The 26,107-nt window shown below is 40.3% G+C and overlaps 3 protein-coding genes across 5 annotated transcripts in view; 1 reads left to right on the top strand and 2 right to left on the bottom strand.

Annotated features, from left to right (window-relative positions):
• CRTC3 (CREB regulated transcription coactivator 3) overlaps positions 1–7,886 on the top strand; it is a 79,845-nt gene extending 71,959 nt beyond the window's left edge. For all 3 annotated transcript variants that reach the window (XM_072148359.1, XM_072148358.1, XM_072148357.1), the window contains one exon: positions 795–7,886. In XM_072148359.1, the coding sequence (XP_072004460.1) occupies positions 795–1,003 (209 nt within the window). In that variant the 3' untranslated portion in view covers positions 1,004–7,886. The remainder of the gene's footprint in view (positions 1–794) is intronic.
• Positions 7,887–9,392: 1,506 nt separating this feature from the next.
• Positions 9,393–25,456, bottom strand: LOC140127544 (putative olfactory receptor 2B8). The gene is made up of 2 exons (XM_072148361.1): positions 25,368–25,456; positions 9,393–10,387 (listed from the first exon to the last, which is right to left on the bottom strand). The coding sequence occupies exon 2, from the start codon at positions 10,352–10,354 to the stop codon at positions 9,398–9,400; it is 957 nt and encodes a 318-aa protein (XP_072004462.1). The 5' UTR covers positions 10,355–10,387; positions 25,368–25,456; the 3' UTR covers positions 9,393–9,397.
• On the bottom strand, positions 22,027–25,458 carry LOC140127545 (olfactory receptor 2B6-like). The gene is made up of 2 exons (XM_072148362.1): positions 25,368–25,458; positions 22,027–23,797 (listed from the first exon to the last, which is right to left on the bottom strand). Exon 2 carries the CDS (start codon positions 23,786–23,788, stop codon positions 22,850–22,852), a length of 939 nt encoding a protein of 312 aa, XP_072004463.1. The 5' UTR covers positions 23,789–23,797; positions 25,368–25,458; the 3' UTR covers positions 22,027–22,849.
• Between the last annotated feature and the right edge of the window lie 649 nt (positions 25,459–26,107).

Below are 26,107 nucleotides of genomic sequence, written 5' to 3'. Positions count from 1 at the left end.
TATGATGTGTAGTGTCTGTACACTGCCTGATGCCTGTGATGTGTAGTGTCTGTACACTGCCTGATGCCTATGATGTGTAGTGACTGCGCACTGCCTGATGCCTATGATGTGTAGTGACTGTGCACTGCCTGATGCCTATGATGTGTAGTGACTGTACACTGCCTGATGCCTATGATGTGTAGTGACTGTACACTGCCTGATGCCTATGATGTGTAGTGACGGTACACTGCCTGATGCCTATGATGTGTAGTGACGGTACACTGCCTGATGCCAATGATGTGTAGTGACTGTACACTGCCTGATGCCTATGATGTGTAGTGACTGTACACTGCCTGATGCCTATGATGTGTAGTGTCTGTACACTGCCTGATGCCTATGATGTGTAGTGTCTGTACACTGCCTGATGCCTATGATGTGTAGTGACTGCGCACTGCCTGATGCCTATGATGTGTAGTGACTGTACACTGCCTGATGCCTATGATGTGTAGTGTCTGTACACTGCCTGATGCCTATGATGTGTAGTGTCTGCACACTGCCTGATGCCTATGCTGTGTAGCAATAATAATGTGTAGGGGTTTTTTTTATACATGGATGATTAGATCTCATTGATACTCCTCCATGGAGACTCATCACTTCACTATGGATTTCTGGATGATCAACCCCTCTGATGACCCCACAGACACTGGTGTCGGGTCATTCACTAACAGAAGGTTTTAATGTAGTAAAGAGCGGATCCCTTTGTGTCAGTAAGGAATGACGTGTGCCCTTCATACTTGGTCTCTGTTCTCTTTTAGATGACTCCAGCAACAGTTTATCGAAGGACATTGGCAATGCAGTCGCCGGAGTTTCTGAATTGGGCTTCGACACAGATAATACATTTCAGTTGGATGATGAGCTTAAACTTGGACCTTTGAGCCTGGATAACCTGAGTATGTTAAGTGATCCTGAAATGGTCCTGCCTGACCCCACCATAGAGGACACCTTCCGTTCTGACAAGCTGTGATCCAGACTCTTATTTGCAGCGTTGTTTGCTTCAGTCTTTTCATAAAAGAACCGAGGAAAAAAAAAAACCTCTTCTGGCTGCAACGGAGAACAAATTGTTATGTTCCAGGCTTGTTCACTATTTTCTGGATACTGAGCAGTTGGATCTTTTGACTTGTGAATGTCTGGTCATGTAGAAATACTAAGAGATTCTGCTTTATACCAAGCCAGTAAGGTTCTCTGTGAGATTGTCCCTGTAGAAGAACTGCCTTCCTATGTTTTTATGGTGATGCACCATTGCCTTACATTTTTTACCCTCTTATGCTTGCCGCTGCTGGCAGAACATTCTTGGATCTGCTCCGATGATGGAGAATTTAAACCAACGTGAAAAAAAAACAACTTCCTTTTCTGAATGGTAAAAACCCAGTACTACAGACTATGCTGGAGATTCCATATTGTACAGTCTGGAACCACTGACCTCAAGACTTGCTGATGGATATTTGTCAGATTTTAAAAGTCCATTCTGCTTTGAACTTTTGCCAAATTTTAAGTAAGATCTGGTAAAAAAAATATATATATATCTAACAAATCAACATATAATGTAGTGAGGTTATAATGCAACAGTGCCTTAGTCCTAGACGCTTTCTCATCATTTCTCTTCTCATTCCCTATACACAGCGGATGCAACTATTATATTGACACAGCCCTCAGACTCCTCTGTTTGGAGGCCAATTGTTTCAAGTAACCTGATTATTGGTTTTTAATTTAACAAAAAAGTTTTACAAGAAAATTTAGGTTGACATGGTCAGGCCATCAGCCACTGAAGGAGATTTTTTTTTAGTTTACTGCTCTGGCATTAAATAGGTGTGGGGGGGTCTTATAGTATTGGAATGACAACAATATGGAAAAATGTGACAGAACTGGTGCAGTGTGAATGCCAAAGAACTGGTCGCAGCCCACAGTCTACCGGTACTAACCCCCTCTTGAGCATTTATGTCATTGGGGACAGACGTTGTATATTTTGTTAGGTTCATACTTCGCACATACTTTTTTTTTTTTTTTTCAATGTCTCATTTTGACCTTCACACAACAATTTTTTCACATTTTTTTTTGCAGCCATAAATCACTTTTGGATTAATGAATTTAAAGTACACCACATAAATCGGGCCCCGTCCGTCTTTAATTAGTTAGTAATAGAAGCTACAATACAGATTGATAACTTTTCTGAGCACAGTTTTATTAAAGTGTTGTTGTCACGAGGGCTTGGAAGTAAGAGCTCTCCTTATGAAGACTTTGCCAATTAAGGCCACTGTGTTGGCACGTGGAGCGGTTGATGCTCCACCTTGGGATTCTGGTAAAAAAATATGCAAATAAGTTTTCCAGGATGGGATAAGGAAAACCACGCCTCTTTTAGATACCTTGTAAGGCAGCTCCCTTGACATCAAGCATGACCTTTAGGAAGCCTAATGACATGATGCCGGATTAAAGCGGCCTTATTTTTAGTCTCCGTAAGGAAAACTCTTACTTCCCGATCCTAGTCACAAACCTCTCACCCAGCCAAACAAGTTCCCTACACTGTACTGAAGAGACCCAACCAGGTGGAAACAGTGCTGTCTACAGTACGGAATCTGTTATAGATATGACATGGTGCGGGATTAAAACCAAATCAGTATAAGGCTTCCTGAAGGTCCTGCTTGATGTCAAGGGAGCTGTGTACAAGGTAGCTAAAAGAGACTCCGTTCACCTTATCCCACTTGTCTGCATTATTCTAAGCATTGAGAAATGGTGTTAGACTTCATTCTGATTGGCTAATAGCAGCCGATTGCCATTTTCCTGTAAAACTGATTGGCTGGAGAATTGCAGACTGCCAATCTGCTTTTACCAAGCCCCGCCCTAATGTCTTTTTACCCAGTGACACTTTACAGGCCTCCATGAAAGGGGTGCATTCACACTTCAGAACTTGCACCCAGATATCCTCTTGCAGCCTCAGCATAGAAAAGTAGGGAAATCTTTCCTTACAGTTCTATGAGTTTTTTTTCTTGCAGATCATTCAGTCTTAACAATTGCTTATGTTATGGTTTATTGCTGCATTATTTTATGAAGACAAGAACTCTTTATATTTACACTGGCTATAGTGTAGACTTATCTAGAATCCATTACAAAACATGTCTTACCTGCCAGGCGATACTGTAGAATATGACCCACCACCCTGCTCTGGGGTCATTGTGCTGTGACAACGTCATCCACTGAAGTGACTCTCATCCTCCGATACATTACCAATACAATAAACACCAAATCTCTCCAAGCATCAATAACATCGAAAATCATCTTCAATTTCCCCAAGAATCTGTGCAGAATTTCATATATTGTAACCCAAGAATAGCCATTTAAGAAAACACATTTGCACTCATTTTATGACCTCCAAGAAAAGGAATGTGATTTGATATAACCCCCCCCCCCCCCTGCTCAGGTGACTTTATACAGTTCCCATTTTCTAGAATCAGTAGTGCCTTAGGATATGTAACATATTGCACATTGAGCCCTTTGCCCCATTGAGATTTAGCGGCTTTCCTCCGCCATTGCACTGACCGTTTTCTCATGAATGCCGCCACCTAGTTGTAGGTTAGTAAATGGTGGGTCCGTGCATCTCCCAGTTGTAGATGCACGTCCTATATTATAATGCAGTATACAGTAAGGGCTATATCACCTTTACAAGTAGTTCAGCTTCTTCTCTTACACCATTGGGTCTTGCCAAAATCTTTTCAAAGATCTGTGGGAAGGCTGGGACGGTGGTGGCAGAAGGATCACAAGTCTTATATGTGGGAGGTTGTACAGACCCTATTGTGTATAATGCGCTGTATTGATATAAGGGGCATGCATGCTCGTGATAACTACGCCTGTGTATTAGATATAGGGAATATTTGGGTTTTTTTTTTAAAATGAAATATATATTTTATGTGTGCTTGTAGGATACAATCCTTCTACTGCCAATCAGATTTTAACTAGTGGTTCTCTGTGTTTTATTCTGCTTTTATATTGTTTGATCATGTGAAGTAGATAGTCCACGGGGAACACATCTTGACATTTCTATACGCTACTTATCTACATATGGTGAGTCCATCTTTGGACACTTTCCATGTGCAAGATGTGCCCCTTTAAGAAGAGGACCAAGAACAAACTGGTCAATATCTGGGTAAAAGGGATTTTCCAAAGCCTTCCTTCTTGGCATTTAGAAGCGATGACAAGAAAACGTGCACTTACCGTTGCACTTATCAGATGTGTTTTAAAAAGAGATGTTTTATTGTAGAGATTTTGTATTGTAATTAAGATTGTTTAGTATTTTCCATATATCATATTGTAGTAATTTATCTTTAAAGTACATTTCTGTTATTCATTGGTAGAAGAAACGTCTGCAATCTTTGTCTTCAGTTGTCAACGCAACATTATTTATGCATATTGTTTTTGTCAGATTTTTTTTTATATATATATTGATGTCGGGAGTTAACCAGTTCTTTGCCAAAGGGATTGAAGGGCTGTGATTATCTGGTTGTAAATGAATAAATGAGCCTTGTGCAGTGATAAGACAAGTGTAGGTTACATCATATCTCATGCACGGTAACTGTCCTTGACATTTTCCTGTTATGACTGCTACTTTGGGCTGTTTTGGCTTCCTACTAATTACCATAATATATTGGATACATCCCAAAGACCTGACTAAGGAGTCCTTGTTCATTCAGACCTTAATGTACCGCTGCTGCCACAGCTGTGCCGTGTACTGTGTGCAAGTCATGTTACATGAAGACTCCCTGACACCAGTAGTTTTTGGAGGATTTTTGCATTTTGCATTTTGCTCAGAGTGAATTTAGAAATACTGTACAACAAGTAAACAAACCCACCCAACCCATTAGGAGAGCAAGGTATATGGCAGACCTGTAGCCCTAATTGAGCTTCATATTAACAGTAGTATCAAACATATTCACCTCGGTAAGTAGATTTCTCGGTGACCTAGAGATGGATGTAATAGAGACGTCGCCCTAAGGAGTGTCATGGATGTCAGACCCAGAATCTCATTTTAAATAAACTTTTTAGAAATTGTGGTGCCATGGAGGGGGGGGGGGTCTCATCATCCAACCAGTGAAGAGCAAGTAACTTACAGGCCTGATGACAAATGTGCGCATTAAAGGGTTTGTCCACTATACAACATCATTGAGTGGTGGACAGAAATTTTAATTAGCACATTTGTGATTGATTTCATGGTAGTTCAGGAAAGATTTTTTTCTCTTTTTTTTTGTCATCTATATGCAGTTGGCTCCACCACAGTCCTAGATACATATGAAAAGCCTCATAGCCCTTATCTGCTTTGTCTCTATAGTGGGTTCATGTTTATTGAAAGAATATTGCCATGGCTGAGGCTACACTATATTATTCAGTAGTAGCTATTTTATAGTATAACAACATTTTGTAAAACATTCATATTGGAACAGATTCAGGAACAGAAAGTGAGTTAAAGAAGGGGCTGAATGACTGCACTTTGTGGCGCCTATGCTTTATTTGATGTTGGAGGGCTTAAGGAGCATTGCATCAGCTCATAGCAAGTCCCCTCACTTTCCAAGGAGCGCTGAAGCAGCACAGCTCTCGAGTGGACATTTCTGCTCCTTCATTTCATCATCTTGTGCGGCTCTCATAACCCAGACCTTTACCTATCAAAACCTGTCACATGCTGAGATTTGTTCAGCATCTATTGGGCTGCTATATGGCATGTAGTACAGTCCTTCGGGTTGCATACAAGATGGTTCCGACTTGCTTAAAAATTCAACATAAAGTGGTTATCCGAGTTTACTAATAATTTAGGGCCGAGCTGGTGTGGGCTCTTTAAAAATAATAAACATGTACTTGCCTCCTCCGGCGCTGCTGATGTCCCGCGCCACGGTCCATCTGATCATTGCCCATGTTTGTTTACAGGGGCCCAGAAGCTGCACACAAGGAATTTCTGGCTGGCAATGTGGCCGGCTCCTCCCATCCGTCCCTATCGCCCAAGCGCTGGGAGATGGTGTCGGATGGGAGCTTCCGGCCCTTGTAATCAAACCGTGCACAGATCAGATGGACTGAGGCGTGGGACATAGGCAGCGCCGGAGAAGGTAAGTACACGTTTGTCATTTTTAAATAGCCGGCCCTAAATTATTACTAAACTCGGATAACCCGTTAAAGAACAAACCTAAAGAACCTAATACAATTATAAAGTATAACTCCAGACAAAATTTTTATTTGTCCCTGTGACGATTGGATTTTCAAAATTTAGTGTTGTTGATGGGAGCAAGGATTATCAATAAAACATCTATTACAGACACCTTGCAGCTGATCATTGCAGCCTGGGACTAAAGTAACATCCAAAGAGCTTCACCAGAGGTCAGAGAGGTCCGTCTGTAACTAGTGATCATCTGTCCTTAACTGTGGGACAGTCTGTAGTCGGTTGTAAAGAAATATAAATGTCCTAGTTTTGGTGCTATTCCGGATGTGCCGCCATATACTACAGCTATAAGATATACCAGTTTTCTGGTTTACATTGTCATTTACATTTATTATTTTTATTTTTAGACCAAAAGACCTTTTACCTAAATTGATATATAGAATGAAAAAAAGGAAATTTAAGTAAGTTGTAGCAAAGCTGCTTCATGCACCAAGATCCACATTGACCATGCACCAATTGAACTTCTTCTATTTCCCCGGCTTTATAAAATACATACAGAGTGTACTTTAGGTGCATGGGAGAGTGAAACGAAACTTCCAGGAGATTTGTAAAGTGCAACGGAATATGACGGGGCTATTTAAATAAAGATTATTATTAAGGAAAAATAACTTCATAGCTGCTCTTGATGGGAGAGGAGAATTTATTTTTTTTTAATTGTGAAGTAGGGAATATTCAAACAGAAAATTTGCATATTAGATAATTACAATCCACATCTGAGTAGGGTAGACCTGTCAGCTATCCACAATGTCCCCAGACGCTGCCCTATTGACGGAAGCATGGGTCACCCAGTTTAAAAATTTTAATACATATTCAGAGGGAATAAAAGTGTAACAGCTATATAGACATGTGTCAGGTGTATTATTTTTTTTTGGTAAGTGACCTGATTTGTATACCCCCCCACCCTTCATTTGTATTGAAGCCATTTCTGCCCAGAGGAGTGAGCGGTCATTACAGTAAAGGTCGGACATTCGCTGCACTGTTGTATCTGTTCTAGTGCAGGGTAATGTGGTTTGACAAATAAAGGTACATACAGTATAAATTAGTGTTTAATCATTATTTCTGCTGTAATACAGCCCTAATGTAAATGGCAGCGCAGAACTCACATTCACAGTGTATTCTCTTTGGGCCATAGAAATGACATCGAATTCCCACTGTTTCTGTAACATTGTCTGTTCTCTTCAGTCTGCACAGTTCACATGTAAGGCCCTGTTAGGAGACTGAAAACTCATTGGAACCCAACAGTCCCCTAAAGATCATCAGAATCTGGCTGGTGTCACTTGTGTCTGGCATTGGGTCATTGCATCCATATATAATGGAAACTACCATTCAAATGTGAACAGAGCCCTAGTAGATGCAGAGAATGTCTCCATACTGCTCACTAATGCCTTAATGTGTCAGTAGTGTAAAGCGTAGAATTTCCCTTGTACTGTGCGGTATTTTTACCCCACCAATGGTAATAATAGTTCAGGTCCGTTGCATATTCTCATTTTGGAAGCGAAGGCTTCTTCCTCGGTTTCTTCACTTTACTTGTTTCTGTTGTTGAAATTGTACAGTGATATTTAAAATATGCAGCTCATAAACTAGTTTTTCTTTTTGTAATGCATCATTTTACACCTTTCATAATTAAATTGCAGCAAAATAAAGTTCTATATTTGCATTCAATGTCTTCATTTCACACCTGTACAAGCATTTTATCATCTATAACAGAGGGTATTGGGGACACTTTACAATGAAAAATCTTGGCAGGAGGAGAAATTTATTTTATGCAGTAGAGCTACTGCCATAAACTCTGCCTGAAACCGTGGATGGATGTCTTTTTTTTTCTGCATTTCCCGTGATTAATTGTAACCTTTGCATGTTTCGGCACACACAGGGGAATGGCTCTGTAATTCACACTACAGTTTTACTCCTGGTTGTTACTGTAACAGTAAGGGAAAGATCAGCCTGACCTTTGCATTGCAAAAGACTTTCACTTCCAGAATCTGCAGTAATGATCTGCAAATTTTTAAATCTACAGCAGAAATCTGTAATATCCACCATTTGCAGCCGTCTTAAGGGTATCTGCACACCGATATACTATGTGCAATAAATAAGGCCGCGTAATACAGAAGCCGCATAGTGTATAGGATTTCTGACAATCCCATGCACACATTGCAGGAAGCCTTACTGATCCGTGAATCCTGCAGCCATTCTGCAACGTGTGGAGATAACCTTACAATTAAAATCCACAATGACTCGTCTAGCATTGACATTCTGTGGATATCACTACACCATTCTATGCATTGTTATACATGGCTGTGTGCAGGGGCATAACTAGGAGAGGCTAGCAGATTTCTTGCTGATAATAACCCATATTTTTTAACAAGGTTTTTTTTTTTAACATCATGTCTCCCCTTTACAAAAACACTTTAGAGCTCATGGGTCAACCACATGATGTGCGGAAGTAGGAATTGCTACTACACTGTGCACACTTGCTCAGGAGGGCAGAAACGGTTTATTGGGCAGGGACAGCTAGCCATCCTCAGAAAATAGCTGGCTCTGCAAAGTCATGACCATGTAAACCTCAAGAAAAAATGTTTTCCATGCAATTGGAAGCTTGATTAATTAAAAAATACTTACAGCACATATGTATAAAAATAATCATCCAAAGATATTTCATGAAATACACGTTTATAATGTGGAGAGTCAAACTTCAAGCACAAAATAAGGATGGGCAAAATAAGGGGCCTATAAATATATATATATATTTTTTTTTATATCTGCATCCGAAACTGTTTATCGTGTAGTAGTGTAGCGTGCTGACCAGCCTGACATTTATCGGCTTCAAGTGGTTAATGACTACATTTCTGATTCAGGGTGTTTTTTTTCCACATCAGTGATTTCACAATGAAGCCATTTTGGCTTATGGACAGATTGGTTTACACATCTGTATGTGTCCTTAAGCCGAAATGGGCTCAGTGAGAATTCACTGATGTGAAACCACCCTAAGGTTAAAAGCAAACAGAGCAGCCCTAGTGGCAGTGATGGCACATAGCCAAAACTCCCATTCATGGCAACCAGTAGCGTCACTAAAGAGTTATTACTTGTAACTTCCTGCTATCATTGGTTGGTGTAAGGGGTATTGCGTTGTGGTTATTGCGTGTCACTACCCTTAGACCATTCTGCCGCTCACATTCTCCTGACAGTCATAGAGATTCCTAATGCTAATTTAACATCTTTATTTCTTAATGTGTATATCAGAGGATTTAGCATTGGGGTTATAACACTGTAAAACAAGGTGGCCATCTTGTCTTGGTTATTGACATGAACAGTCCCAGGCCTCAAATATATAAAGAAAATGGTGCCATAAAATAATGTGACCACAATAACATGTGACGTACAAGTGGAAAAGGCTTTTCTCCTTCCTGTCATCGTACGAATCTTCATTATTCTGTAAATAATATTGACATAAGTAAAGAAGATGGCAAAGAAAGGGACAACAGCTACTACTATAGCACAGAAGAAAAGGACGGTCTTATTAAGAGATGTATCTGCACACGCCAGCTCTAGTACTGTGGGAACTTCACAGAAAAAGTGGTTCACTACATTAGGCCCACAGAAAGGTAATTGTAATGTATATACCGTGTTTACAATAGAGTTTATTAAGCCTCCAATCCACGATGCAGCAGCCAACTTCACGCACAAGACGGGATGCATAATATTAGTGTAGTGTAAGGGGCTGCATATAGCCACATAGCGGTCATAGGCCATTGATAGTAACAAATAACACTCTGACCCTCCTAGAGACATGTGGATAAACATTTGGGTTAAACAACCATTAAACGATATGGTTTTCTTCACTGATAAGAAGTTTATAAGCATTTTGGGAACGACACATGAAGTGTACCAGATGTCCAAGAAGGAGAGATTTCTTAAAAAGAAGTACATTGGGGTGTGGAGACGAGGGTTTATGGTACTGAGCCAAATTATTAACATGTTACCCATGAAAGAAACAATGTAACAATTCAGAAATACAATAAATAGTAATATTTCCATGTCTTGTCTGCTGGTTAGCCCCACAAGGATGAAGGTGTTCACGGTGGTTAGGTTCCCAGTAGTTAGCCATAGAAGGAAGAGGTTGTCCATTGTGGTAAAATATCCAGTGATCTTATCTGAGGCCTGGAAAACAATCTTTCATTTACTGCAATGATAATCATATAAAAAACAAAACCAATTATCCCTACTTGCCTACAACTATTTTCCAGCTGATGATCAGCCTACATCAGTGTAAGGGCCCATTCACACATATATTTTCTCATCAGTATGGATTACATCCTGTAGCTATTCACATGTCCTTTTATTCACTCACCTGCAGTCTGCTGTACTATTTATTTCACGTATGATGGCCAGGTGTTTTGTCTTATAAGTTTTGGAAATTGTCAGGTTTTTTTTTTGCAGAAGTGAAAAAAAAAATTGATGCAGATACAACATTGACACAAAATGGACTAAGTAAGGATGGAATTTTGGCAGATGTGCAATGGACACAATAGTGTGAATGATGCCCTGACCCTAAGGCAGTGATGGTTAACCTTTTAGAGACCGAGTGCCCAAACTACAACCAAGACCCACTTATTTATTGCAAAGTGCCAACACAGAAATGTAATTTGTGATTTATACTCCCTTCTCTATCACAGCTTTCATTGATACCAGCACCTGAGGACACCAATAAAGCAGAAAATAGTCCCAGGTAGAGCTGTCACTTTAAAATATCTCTGTGCACAGCAAGTCCTGGGCTGTCTGGGACTGTAGGAAGATACCTGGAGTCATCTCTGGTGATGGCCTGGGTGCCCACAGAAAGGGCTCTGAGTGCCACCTCTTCACCAGTGCCATAGGTTAGCCACCGCTGCCCTAGGGAGGAACTCAATTCAGTTTATACATACAAATGTTATATGGATGCTATGGTCTGATTGTGCTTGGACTTATATAACTACAGAGAGCATAGATTGGGGGTGCAGTCACACATTGCAGTTAAAACTGCACCGCAATTAGTTTTAAGTTTTTTTTAGGAGTAATTTCTTATTTTAACAAAAGAAAGACATCAAATCAACAGGTGAATGACATTTGTTGAACACGTTTCTCCTTCAAAATCTAATTCTCAGGTTCAGTTCATGTCTTTCATCTGTTAAATGAACCAAATGGCACCTAAAACCACCTCAAAACTAATTGCAATGCAGCTGTAACTGCAACGTGTGACCGCAACCTCATGTAAAAGTAGCATCTTACCCCTTAATTTACTCAAGGTAATTACCCAAAAAAACAAATAACTTTAAAGTCTCATGAATCCATACCTGAAAATTAGTATAAAACTATGACATATTGGACTTCAATAATCTTGACAAAATATTGGAAAAAAACATGTCCCGACAAGCTTCCTTTTTATAGTTATTTGCTGTTCCTTCATCAGACATGTTAAAGTGAGTACAAGAGGAGCAGACTTTCACCATCATTTATTATCCTCCTCTATTCCCTTGTGGATTTTTATAACCTAAGGGATTACATGTCAAACTTCATAAAAATAAATGTAAAGATACTAAATTTAACCCCAGCAGAAATCACATTAAAGGAAACCTACCACTTGTAGTGGCAGGTTTCCGATGGCAATACCGAGCACCAGCTCAGGGTGAGCTGGTGCCGGAGCTTATTTTAGTTAGTGTTTTAAACCGCGGTATCGAGGTTTAAAACACTTTTTAAACTTTATAGCCGGCGCAGGGAGGTACGCGCTCGGCGCTTACCATGCGCGCGGCTCTCATTCACTTCCTATGTAGCCGCGCGCACGGTAAGTGCCGAGCGCGTACCTGCCTGCGCCAGCTATAAAGTTTAAAAAGTGTTTTAAACCGCGATACCGCGGTTTAAAACACTAACTAAAATAAGCTCCGGCACCAGCTCACCCTGAGCTGGTGCTCGGTACTGCCATCGGAAACCTGCCACTACAAGTGGTAGGTTTCCTTTAATGTGACACACTGCTACATGTTTGTTCACTCCTCATAATGCTGCCCCTTACAAAACTAAGTGTTTACTGTTTAAAATAGTATAGCAGGGGCCTTTAACCCCTTAACCCCTTCACGCTCCGTGGCGGATATATCCGCCACGGCGCCTATGCCGGCTCGGCTCTGGATCAGAGCCGAACCGGCATCGGGAAACACAAGGTGCCGGCTGTAACTAATAGCCGGCACCCCAGTGTAACACCCGCGATCGGAGTTGTCTCCGATCGCGGGTGCTTAACCCGTTAAATGCCGCGGTCAGCGCGACCGCGGCATCTAACCTGCATCTGGGGGGTCTTTCCCCCACGATCGGCCCCCCCAAACCGTTTTCGGGGGGCACCGATCGTTGCTATAGCAACTCTGGGGTCCGATCTGGACCCCAGAGTTACTTGCAAGAATTGCCGGTAAGATGGCGTCTGTGACGTCATCTTACTGGCACACTGCCAGCCTACGCAAGTTCATAGGCTGACACTGATAATACTCTGCAATACATCAGTACCATGTCCCATGGTATAAAAGTGAAAAAGTAAAAAAAAAAAAAGTTATTCAATAAAAAAATAAAGTCATAAATCACTAAAAATGCCCCAAACTCCCAAAACATATAAAGAGACATATAACTCAAAAAAAGTCTAAATCATAACACAAACCCCACATATATAGTATCACCGCGTCCGTAACAACCCGTAGAATAAAAGTAAATCATTATTGAACCCCCACGATAAACGCCGTAAAAAAAAACTGTTATAAACCCTCAAAAAATTATGATTTTTACCTTTTCAATCCCACAAAAAATGCTATAAAATGCGATCAAAACACCATATGTACTCAGACATGATACTGGTGCAAAGTACAACATATCCCGCAAAAAACAAGCCATCAACCAGCTCCGTAGCCAAAAAAGTAACAATGTTATGCCACTTGGAAGACGGCAATACATAAATGATAGATTTTTCCCCACATTAGGGTTTTGTTAGACAAATTTAGTAAAACGTAAGAAAACATATTCGTGTCTGGTATCCCCGTAATCGTATCAACCCATAGAATAAAGATAACATGATTATTAGTCTATACAGTGAACACCAAAAAAAAAAAAAGTAAAAAATCCAGTACAGAATTGATGCTTTTCTACTCCTGCCCTCAAAAAAAGTTCCTAAATTTTCAACAATAGGTGATACCAACCCCAAAATGGTAACAATGGAAAAAGCATCTCATCCCGCAAAAAAAATGCCGTCACATGGCCCCAATAACGAAAAAGCGAAAATTTTATAGCCTTCAAAAGGGGCCAATGAGGAAACTAAAATCCTGGCAGCTGCAGGGTGCTCCTTCCCTTCTGCACCTCGCCACATGTGGGGGGTCTTTGTACTCAGGAGAAATTGCAGAACAAATTGTATGGTGGGTTTTCTCTTTTTATATTTTGGAAATGTGTAAATTTTAGGGCTAAATGAACGTATAAGGGAACAATATGACCATTCTAAATTTCACCTCCATTTTGATTCAATTACTATGAAGATCTGAAGGGGTTAACAATCTTCGTAAAAGCTGTTTCTGATAGCTTGAGGGGTGCAGATTTGAAAATGGGTTGGTTATATGGGGGGTTTTGATGCTAAATATGTAAAATTTCATTCAAAACTGTATTTATCCCCAAAATAGTCAATTCTGAAAATCCGGAAATGCGATATTCTATTTGTAAGCCGCGTGACATCAAAATAAATTATCCAGACATTTCAGAAATTATGAAAATGTAAAGTAGACAAATGGGAAATGTTATTCAGCAACTTATTTAGGTGGTAAATCTATCTACCTGAAAACGCAATGATTTAGAATTTCGAAAATGGCAAATTTTTCAAAAAATTTATCATATTTTCTTTTTTTTTTGTAAATAAACGCAAAACTTATCAGCCAAAATTTACCACTAAAATGAAGTACAACATGTGGGGAAAAAACAATCTCAGAATCGTTTTGATAAGTAACAGTGTTCAAAAGTTATAACCATATAAAGCGAAGCAAGTCCGAATCCAAAAAATCGGGCTGAGCCTTAAGCTACAAAATGGCTGCGTCCTTAAGGGGTTAAGGATGCAGCCATTTCGTAGCTTAAGGCTCAGTCCCATTTTTTGGATTCTGACCTGCGTCTCTTTATATGGTTATAACTTTTGAACACTTTTACTTATCTAAACGATTCTGAGATAGTTTTTTCCCCACATGTTGTACACTCCTAGGCTACAATGATCAGCTATAACAGTTATCACAGGAGTCTGTAAGGAAGCTTTAGTGTTAATATTGATTCTTATGACAACCCAACATTTTTAAAATCCAATTGTCACAGAGACCAAAAAAGTTCTGGCTGGGATTACAATGATAAAATATACAGTTCCGACTTACATACAAACTCAACTTAAGAACAAACCTACAGACCCTATCTTGTATGTAACCCGGGGACTGCCTGTACTTCATTTTAGTGGTAAATTTTGGCTGATAAGTTTTGTGTTTATTTACAAAAAAAAGAAAAAAATTATGAATTTTTAGAAAAATTTGCCATTTTCAAAATTCGAAATCACCGCGTTTTCAGGCAGATCGATTTACCACCTAAATAACATGCCGAATAACATTTCCCATTTGTCTACTTTACTTTTTCATAATTTTTTAAATGTCTGGATAATATATTTTGATGTCACGCGGCTTACAAATCGAATAGCGATTTTCCGTATTTTCAGAATTGACTATTTTGGGGATAAATACAGTTTGAAATTAAATTTAACATATATTGCAGATGCATAGGCTGACACTTTGCCTTTAAGATGACGTCACGGACGCCATCTTAAAGGCACTGCCTTCAGGCTTCTCTGGGGTCCCGAGTGGACCCCAGAGGTGCCAGAGCAGCGAACAGCGCCCCCGAAAAGGGGGCGCCGATAGTGGGGTAAAGACTCCCGGAAGGCATGTGGGACCCCCGGAGCCAACTCCGACCGCGAGTGTTAGCCGGGGATGTCAGCGGTAGATTACCGCTGACATCCTGCGACCCCCGATGCCGGTTCGGCTCCTGTGCAGAGCTGAACCGGCATTGTCTCTGCGCAGTAGCTGTACTGCACTGAGCGCTATTCGCGGGACTCAGCGCAGTACATCTACAGAGCGCTAAGGGGTTAAGGACATCTACCACCAGGATCAAGGATTGCAGACCAAGAACACTGACATACTGGTGTGCGACCCCTCTGGCACAATCTGCTCTTCTTTTAGCTTCTTATACTGTTTTTTTTTAATTATGCAAATTAGTCTGAGAGGCTCCAAGCTCCATACGTGTGAATGGAGCCTGGATCCCCTCAGACTCATTTGCACACATTTTAAAGGCTTTGTTTTTCTTAAAAACAAGTGCATAAGAAGCTAATAAACATTCAAATCAGGCTAAAAAAATCTATGACCTCTAGAAAAACTAGCTCTTGTGCAAATTAGCTCTTGTTTGACAAGCGTGAGGAAACCACTAACCCCTTACCAACATGTGACGTAATACTACGTCACATGCTGGGTGCGGGTGCATTGAGAGGGCTCACGGGCTGAGCCCTCTCCATAGCCGGTAAGTCTTTGCTGCATTTTGCAGCAAAGACTTACTGGTAACACCCGAGATCGGGGCGCCGCCATTTTTCCGGGGATCATCGCTCCCTGTGACGTCATTGGTAGCCTTGGATCTTCCGAAGAACCGAGGCTACTTCGGGTTAACCTATCAGCACATTATAATGAATGAGGAGTAAAATCCCCATATACTGCCATACTGTAGTATGGCAGTATATGATAGGATTGTACAGACAACCTAGGGTTGTTAAAGTACCCTAGGGAGTCTGAAAAATAGTAAAAATAAAAAGAAAGTTAAAAAAAAAATTATAATTAAAAAACCTCAAAACTCTAAATCACCCCCTTTCCCTAGAACTGATATAAATATAAATAAACAGTAAAAATGATAAATACATTAGGTATCGACACATTTGAAAATGCCCGATATATTATAATATATATAATAACATATAGTATAATAATGTTTTTTCACTGTGTTTAACCCTGTAACGGAAAATCGCTCCCAAAGTCCCCACAATAATACCGACCCAAAGAATAAAGTAGACATGTCATTTGGGGCATACAGTGAAATCCTTAAAATCCAAGCCCACAAGAATACGGCACAAATGCGTTTTTTTTTATCAAATTCACTGCATTTGGAATTTTTTTCCCGCTTCCTAGTACACGGAATGGAATATTAAATACCACCATTTTGGAGTGTAATGTGTTACGCAGAAAATAAGTCATCAAACAACTCTGTACATGGAAAAAAATAAAAAGTTATAGTTTTTTGAAGGTGGGGAGTCAAAAATGAAAATGCAAGGGAAGGGATCAATGCTTTCTGACGGTGTGTCTCTAATATATATAGGCAGCCAGACCCCTGTCGTCCTGGAATATATACCCAGCCAGAACATGCCCCCCTGTATACAGCCATTTAACACATGCCCTCTGTATATAGCTAGCTCCGACCCCCAATATATAACCAGCCCATACACCCCAGTATATAACCAGCCAGCACATGCCATTCAGTATATAGCCAGCTAGCCTATGCCCCCAGTACATAGCCAGCCCCATGCCCCCCGGTATATAGCCAGTCTCCTGTCCCCAGTATATAGTCAGACCCTGCTGCTTGCTGACATCATATTGTGTGCTCCGCCTGTCACTCCCGGAGAACAAACTATAATGTCAGCAAGCGGCACAGTCAGTGTGGAAGGACCTGCCACTGGCTGCCAGGAGCAATGAAGAGCGGGACCTGCGGGGATGTCGGAAAGGCGAGTGCAAAGATTTTTTTATAGACTTGAGTATAAGCTGAGTTAAGTTTTTTAAGCATGTTTTTGTGCTGAAAAACTTGGGTTATACTCGGGTATATACGGTAATATATTCATTGTATACATGTCAGAAATAAGGGGTACCCTGTGTACCCTGGATTTTATATTTGTGCATTGTAAAGCAAGTGCAAGTAGTAATGAACTTGTAAAGAATGCCAAAAACCCAATGGATATGAACCAGCTTTTCTCTCTTGTTTTCCATGAACCATTAGCTGCAAAGAAAACCAAGCCTGGAATTATATTACTAACTGGAAAATATAGATTATATATTATTGGAAACGTTCAGGAGAACAAAGGAGACAAATGATTCTTGAGAATTCTTGATGCTTGAGAATGCCTTTATAGATAAGGCGAAAAGTTGCATTGATTCGTTATTACTATTTCTGGAGTGCTGCTTTATCCTCTTTCATCGTATGTACAACAAGAGGTATAGTCGATTTCCTTTTAAAAAAAGAAATCGACTATACCACTTGTTGTACATATGCAACGTCTCTGCCAATGCGCATGGCAGAGGAATTGCGAATAAGCCCTTTTCCTATGCAATACATACAGCGGTAGATTCTGCCTGGATAGGCAAGGGTTAAAGCAATGTTAATGTTATCATCCAATGATGTTCCATTATTGTAACTGGACTGTGATTGGAGGAGGAGACCACCTGACTAGGGGGTAACTAAACCCTAAGTCAGGGGAGGAGTCAGACTCTTAGGATCAAGCATCTGACAGAGGAGGATCATAGCTCTCTTCAGATCAAGCTCTCAACACAGGAGGAGCTCTGAGCACATGCTCTGCACACAGGCCTCATCTCAATAACTACAAACAGAGTGACACAGGACAAACAGGACAAAGGTGCAGCTTCCAGGATTGGACACAGCTACATCCCAGCCTGCCTCTGCATCCAGGCTGGTGAGACAACTCCTGAGGTTCCTCTCCAAGGTCACTCCAGTACTGCATTTGTACAGAATCGTTTGGCGTGTTGTTACCCTTGGTTGAATAAAGAACTGTAAGTTACTTTTATGTACAAAATTTATGCACAACATTGGTCCCTTCTACGGCTGTATCAAGGGCTCCCCATCTACCTACCAGGAACACATACTACAGACTCTAAGGGCTGCCCCAGGGAGAACCAGTACCACAGCCTCTCCCTCTACATCAGTTCTTGCCAACACCCCCTGCTGGAGACCTGCCAGGCTGTAGGACAGCCCTCCGGTCCCCATACCAAGCACTGTGACACTAGCGTGCCTAGGCTGCAACCGCCAGCCACTCTGGCCCCAAGAAAAGACTAGGCCCCGGTGGGGCATGTTGCACATATATTGGTTGTTTAACCTGATGAAGGCATCAGTTCAATGCCGAAACACATTGTTTTATATACCTCTTATATAGACCTTTTTTAACAAAAATTAAAAAATGTTTTGATCTTTGGAAGATGCGCTTCTATAGTGGACTGTCCTTGCTGGCTATTCATTGGATTCTACTGCTAAACGGGTCTAATCTATGGACATTGATACCCCGTGATAATACAGCCACTGTGAGCTGCTCTTCCCTCAGAACAAGACACCACCTATTATATGTCTATATAACCTACTTTAGAAGGGGAACATTCTACTATTTTTTACCTTAATAAGCTATCTTTAACTGCACTTCAGTCTCCTGCGCTTTGGGTTCCCCTATTTCTTCTACAGTCCTGGCCAAAAGTTTTTAGAATGACACAAATATTATATTTTCACATGATCTGTTGCCCTCTGGTTTGTCAGATGTTTTTATCACATACAGAAATACAAGTGCAATCATATTATGATTAACAAAAGCTTTTATTGACAGTTAGAATGAGTTAATGCAGCAAGTCAATATTTGCAGGACCTCTGCAATTCTCCCTGGCAGCTCTCAATCAACTTCTGGACCAAATCCTGACTGATAGCAGTCATAATTGTTGTTTTTTGTTTGTCCACCCGTCTCTTGATGATTGACCACAAGGTCTCAATGGGATTAAGATCTGGGGAGTTTCCAGGCCATGGACCCAAAATCTCTATGTTTTGTTCCCTGAGCCATTTAGTTATCACCTTTGCTTTATGGCAAGGTGCTCCATCATGCTGGAAAAGGCATTGTTGATCACCAAACTCCTCTTGGACGGTTGGGAAAAGTTGCTCTTGGAGGACATTCTGGTACCATTTTTTATTCATGGATGTGTTTTTTGGCAAGACTGTGAGAGCCGATTCCCTTGGCTGAGAAGCAACTCCACACATGAATGATTGTAGGATGCTTTACAGTTGGCATGAGACAAGACTGGTGGTATCGCTCACCTTGTCTTCTCCGAACAAGCTGTTTTCCAGATGTTCCAAACAATCGGAAAGGGGATTCATCAGAGAAAATGACTTTACCCCAGTCCTCAGCAGTCCACTCCCTGTACCTTTTGCAAAATATCAGTCGGTCCCTGATGTTTTTTCTGGAGAGTCTGGAGAGAAGTGGCTTATTTTCTGCCCTCCTTGACACCAGGCATTACTCCAAGAGTCTCCGCCTCACAGTGCGTGCAGATGCACTCACACCTGCCTGCTGCCATTCCTGAGCAAGCTCTGCACTGCTGGTAGCACGATCCCGAAGCTGAAACACTTTTAAGAGACGGTCCTGGCACTGACTGGTCCTTCTTAGGCCGCCCTGGAGCCTTTTTGGCAACAATGGAACCGCTCGCCTTGAATTCCTTGATGATGCGATAGATTGTTGACTGAGGTGTAATATTTCTAGCTGCGATACTCTTCCCTGTTAGGCCAGTTTTGTGCAATGCAATGATGACTGCACGTGTTTCTTTAGAGATAACCATGGTTAACAGAAGAGAAACAATGATGCCAAGCACCAGACTCCTTTTATAGTGTCCAGTGGTGTGATTCTTACTTAAAGGGGTATTCTGATCTGGGCATTCAAATTCAGTTTCATTAATCTGACATATATAAACATTTCTTTAATTGGATGTTATTAAAAAAATGTTCATGTGTGAAGATAATTTCTCATAAACATAGCCATGTTGTCCCTTAGAATGAGATAGCTTCCTCGGATACGACCACATCACATTTTGGCAGCAGTGGCCAGACATGCACTATTGAGACCTGCCTGAGCACCTGGATTCAGCGATCATTACCACAGGACGGCTGTGGGACATGCAGTAACTCCCGGACATTTCATATACAAAAATTTTTTGTTTCTTTGTGCAATGACTCCAGCAGAGGTGGCCGTATCCAGGGACACAATCTTGTTTCTAAGGGACCAAATCACTACATTTATGAGAAATTATCTTCACACAGGAACATTTTTTTTAATAACATCTAATTTAAGAAATGTTTATATATGGCAGATTAATGGAACAGAACGTGAATGCCCAGAGGAGAATACCCCTTTAATCATGACAGATTGATCTCCAGCCCTGTCCTCATCAACACCCACACCTGTGTTATTGGAGCAATCACTGAAACGATGTTAGCTGCTGCTTTTACAGCGGCCTGTAATGAAGTTGAAATGTGTTTTGGAGGAAAAAGTTAATTTTCTAGGCAAATATTGACTTTGCAATTAATTGCTGTTAAGCTGATCACTCTTTATAACATTCTGGAGTATATGCAAATTGCCATTATAAAACCTGATGCAGTAGACTTTGTAAAAATTAACATTTGTATAATTCTCAATACTTTTGGCCATGATTGTAGTCCATACTCTCACTACCATAGCTGATATGTAGCACATCTGACTCTGTTTGGGTTATAGCTGAGATGTAACAGAACTGACTCTGTGGGGGTCATTTACTAAGGGCCCGATTCGCGTTTTCCCCATGTGTTACCCGAATATTTCCGATTTGCTCCGATTTTCCCTGAATTGCCCCGGGATTTTGGCGCACGCGATCGGATTGTGGCACATCGGCGCTGCCATGCACGCAACGGAAATCAGGGGGCGTGGCCGAAAACTCGACAGATTCGGAAAAACCACCGCATTTAAAAAAAAAAAAAAGTGTCGCGGGACTCGCGCTTACCTTCACCAGGAATAGGGCGGTGAACTTCCTTCAGTGCATTCCAAAGGGCCTCGGCGGACTTCAGCGCAGCAGCGACACCTGGTGGACGTCGGAGGAACTACCTTAGTGAATCCCGGCCGGACCAGAATCCACCTCAGAGAACGCGCCGCTGGATCACGAATGGACCGGATAAGTAAATTTGCCCCAGTGTGTGTTATAGCTGAGATGTAGCAGGACTGAATCTGTGTGTAATTGTGTTTTATATCCATTTCATGGATCTCATCTCTACTAGTGAGAGTTCAGAAGCTAAATAAAAGTGTAGATACACTGTAACCTGATAATCTAAGCACATTGTCAGCACACAGCATCTCACAGTACTAGATGGATCATGAAGTGTCTGCTTAGAGTGTCCCCGCCTACACTCTGGAATCTTACACTGAGCATCACCGAGTGATAGGAGCTAAAACAGCAATAAAACTCTGTAAAATTGTAAAGTAAGAGGTTATAAAATTATCTTTATTGTGTAAACATCACTACGGAATTAAATTTGAGAACTTTCTTTTGTGGGTAAACCCCTTTAAGGTGCTAAAGAGTACATCTTGTCTTTTTAAATGGTGCCTTTATTTGGCTATGTAGATTTAAAAAACACATAAACACAATAAAAATTGTTGTGTCTTCAAACTGTTTTACTTACCTTACCTAACTGACCGCTGATGAATTAATTCAGTTGGTGTGTATTATTATAATATTATTCACTCAGTCCTTTTACTATGAAGATACTTTGTAAACATTTTGGTACTTCTTATTTTTATGTAGCTATATATGACCTCTAATGGGGTGGGGGGGGGGGGGTGCAAACGAATTCCAGGTAAGATGGGCTTGAAAGATTTCCAGAAGATATCCGGAAGATAAAAAATGAAAAAAATGAACCAATATGAAATTTATTCAAAGACATATTTATATATTATCTAGACATATTTCAGTTTTACAGGTGCAGTAACCAGTGTACAATAAATGCTGTTTTCAGGTTTATTGCATAAACTTATTTGTGCCATGTAGGGTCTTTACAAAAAAGAGATAAGTGTCTCTTAATTTAAAGCAACATAAAACATGTTCAATAATTCATATAGAACAAAACACTCACTATGTAAAATGCTTCTAAATGTATCACACCAAGGTACATGTATTTACACCAATTAATAAATTATGCAGAGACTTTAAAAATAAAATATTAAAAGGGTTGTCTGCAGGTTGAACAACATGGCTGATTTCTTCCAAAAACTCTTGACCATGGTTTGTGCCATTATTGAAACTCAGCTGCATAGGAGGTGAATGGAGCTGAGTTGCAAAACCAGCATAAACCATGGTCAGGTATGATACTATTTTTGGGGAAAGGCAACCATGTTTCTCATCCTCTAGACAACCCCTTTAAGTAAAAAAAATACTAAAATTAGTATTCCCTGGTATCTCATCCGTGTATGAAAAAACTCTGCAGGAGTGGGCTGGCCAGGGGGAATTCTAGCTCACTTGCTACAGACAGCAGACTTTCATAGCCTCCTGATGTATTCGGCGCTGATGTTCATCATAAGCCAAGACACAAGTGCCATCATCTGATAAGTGCCCCCCCCCCCTTGTTCTTATCTTTTCATCAAATAAAATTAATTGTTGAGAAAAAATGCCCTTTAATACCCAATCCTTTCCCTTCAAGCACTCCTGGATAATCTGATGCCAGGTGAATATCCTCTTTGATTTACTGACTTAGTATTTTTCTCGTGGTTTCTTTAAATGCTTCTTTTACATCCCTGTTTCTAAAAGTATAGATCAGAGGATTTAACATAGGTGTGATAACACTATAGAACAAGGTGGCCATCTTGTCTTGGTTGGCAACATGAATAGGTCCAGGTCTTAAATACATTGAGAAAATGGTGCCATAAAATAGGATGACCACAAGAACATGTGAAGCACAGGTGGAAAAGGCTTTCTTACGCCCCCTGGAGGTGCTGATCTTCAAGATGCTGGAAATGATATAGATGTATGTAATAAGAATTAGGAAAAAAGGGACCACGGCCACCGCTATAGCACAGATAAAAATAATTGTCTTATTCAGTGATGTATCTCTGCAGGCCAACTCCAACAGGATGGGCTCCTCACAGATAAAGTGATTTATAACATTGGGACCACAGAAAGGCAACTGTAATGTATAAATTGTTTGGAATATTGAGTTTGTTAAGCCTCCGACCCAGGAGAGAATAGCCATCTGAATGCACAGGGCAGGATGCATGCTCTTAGTGTAGTGTAAGGGGTTGCATATAGCCACATAGCGGTCATAGGCCATGGACAACAGAAGGTAGCACTCTGCCCCTCCTAGAGAGAGGTGAATGAACATTTGGGTAAAACAACCAATGAATGATATGGATTTCTTCACTGATAAGAAGTTCTTCAGCATATTGGGAATTATACTTGATGTATACCAAATGTCCAGGAAGGAGAGATTTCTCAAAAAGAAGTACATTGGAGTACTGAGTCGCGGGTGTACGCTACTGATCCAGATGATTAATATGTTACCTGTCATGGAAATAATGTAACATATGAGGAACACAAAAAACAGCAGGACCTGTATGTTCTGATTGTTGGTCAATCCCAGAAGGATGAACTCGTCCACAGTGGTCGTGGTATTCCATGGAAGCATCACTACAGTCTGAAGGAAAATGTGTGTTTTCTATCAATGAGAGGTTTAATGTGCGTAATTTTAAACAATACAGCACAGAAACACAAGAATATAGCTACTATACTACTGCCCCTTATGTACAAGAATATAACTACTATAATACCACCCCATGTACAAGAATATAACTACTATAATACTGCCCCCTATGTACAAGAATATAACTACCATAATACTGCCCCCTGTGTACAAGAATAAAACTACTATAATACTGCCCCTATGTACAAGAATATAACTACTATAATACTGCCCGCTATGTACAAGAATAAAACTACTATAATACTGCCCGCTATGTACAAGAATATAACTACTATAATACTGCCCCCTATGTACAAGATTATAACTACTATAATACTGCCCCCTATGTACAAGATTATAACTACTATAATACTGCCACCGATGTACCAGAATATAACTACTATAATACTGCCCGCTATGTACAAGAATATAACTACTATAATACTGCCCCCTATGTACAAGATTATAACTACTATAATACTGCCCCCTATGTACAAGATTATAACTACTATAATACTGCCACCGATGTACCAGAATATAACTACTATAATACTGCCCCCTGTGTACAAGAATATAACTACTATAATACTGCCCCCTATGTACAAGAATATAACTACTATAATACTGCCCCCTATGTACAAGAATATAACTACTATAATATTATCCCCTATGTACAAGAATATAACTACTATAATACTGCTCCCTATGTACAAGAATATAACTACTATAATAGTGCCCCTATGTACAAGAATATAACTACTATAATACTGCCCCCTATGTACAGGAATATAACTACTATAATACTGCCCCCTATGTACAGGAATATAACTACTATAATACTGCCCCCTATGTACAAGAATATAACTACTATAATACTGCCCCCCTATGTACAAGAATATAACTACTATAATACTGCCCCCTGTGTACAAGAATATAACAGGAAGCTAATACAGGAATAAAGGAGATGTTTATCATGACTTGTATGCCTCTCTCCTGGCATGTACGGCATGGAATACTCTGAATTACCGGTAAACGGCCAGGAAATTGCAACTATTTACCCCTTTTACCACCTTCATGGTAATTTTCAAAAAGTGGGTGTGGAGGGGTTGGGTGCAAAGTGGGCAACAAATTTACTATAGAGTGTGCTAAAATACTGTAGAAGGTTAGAGCTGAGATCTACACAAGGCCAGAAGCAGGTGTATGCATAGGAGCGGTATAGCTCCTATGTATATACAGTAGCTATATTTCATAATGTGAGAAACAGCAGAAACATTTTATAATGCTGCTCTCCGGTGTGTGTTGGATATACATTCTGATTTCCCCACTGTGTGGAGCCCTATGACGACAAGACAAATAGGGTGAGCCGCATAATTTCTTTTCTTCTTATGATAAGTATATACATATTTTCACAACCCCATATGCACATCCATCACACTCACACATATACATGCATTCAGACTCACACACATAAGTGTTCATAAATGTCTGCATAAATTAGGCAAACTTAACACACATATTCACTTACCTTTTATGAGTAGAATCCTTAAGAAACCTCCTCCTCCTCATTCCTTTCCATCACAAATGGCTGCATCCTGAATGAGTGGCCAGTCTGCCCCTGGTGTATAGAATGAATGGAGCTCAGCTTAGCAATACCACAAACTATTTAAGAAGAAAGCAGCAATATTTTCCAACCTCTGGGCAACCCCTCTAATTTTGTGTTGACCTTTAATACTGTTTATCTATATTGCAAGCATTACTGATACATTTGGAATATATATGAAAAGTTATAAGGGAGTCCTTTCCATTCCAAAGTTGAAAACAAAATGAAAATACGATTCCTTACCTTTTCATTTCATAATACTTTACTGAACACAGTTGAAAGACAACAGATTAATTTACTGGCATATAACACTTCAGTAAACGACAGACACAGGTGAAACAGCAATTAAGGTTTTCCACTTTCCTGTCTCAATAAGTTCTGGTAAGAGATTTCTTCAGCAGCAACAGACAACCATTATTTATAATTGTACTCAACTCCCTGCAGACATCTTTATTTGTTTGCTTTCTTGAGCAGAGGGGATTAGTTTCCAAACCCTCATTAAAGCAGTAAAAGTGAATTTAGTTTGTGAAGTTTTTCTGGTTTCACAAAATGCCTGGCCTGTCCTTAGGATAGGCCAATAGTGTCAGATGGATGGGTTTGGAGTATTGTTAGCCTCATGATCAGCTTGGTCTGGGCACTGTGTCTAATGTCTACTAAAATCTAGC

Source organism: Engystomops pustulosus, chromosome 4, assembly GCF_040894005.1.
Source record: "Engystomops pustulosus chromosome 4, aEngPut4.maternal, whole genome shotgun sequence".
NCBI lineage: Eukaryota > Metazoa > Chordata > Amphibia > Anura > Leptodactylidae > Engystomops > Engystomops pustulosus.
The sequence above is the reverse complement of the archived record's forward strand: the minus strand, read 5'-3'. Positions and strand labels throughout refer to the sequence as shown.

Bases quoted from the DNA above. Each gene is read 5' to 3' on its own strand.
- LOC140127544 (XM_072148361.1), bottom strand. From the start codon at position 10,354: ATGGACAACCTCTTCCTTCTATGGCTAACTACTGGGAACCTAACCACC.
- LOC140127545 (XM_072148362.1), bottom strand. From the start codon at position 23,788: ATGCTTCCATGGAATACCACGACCACTGTGGACGAGTTCATCCTTCTG.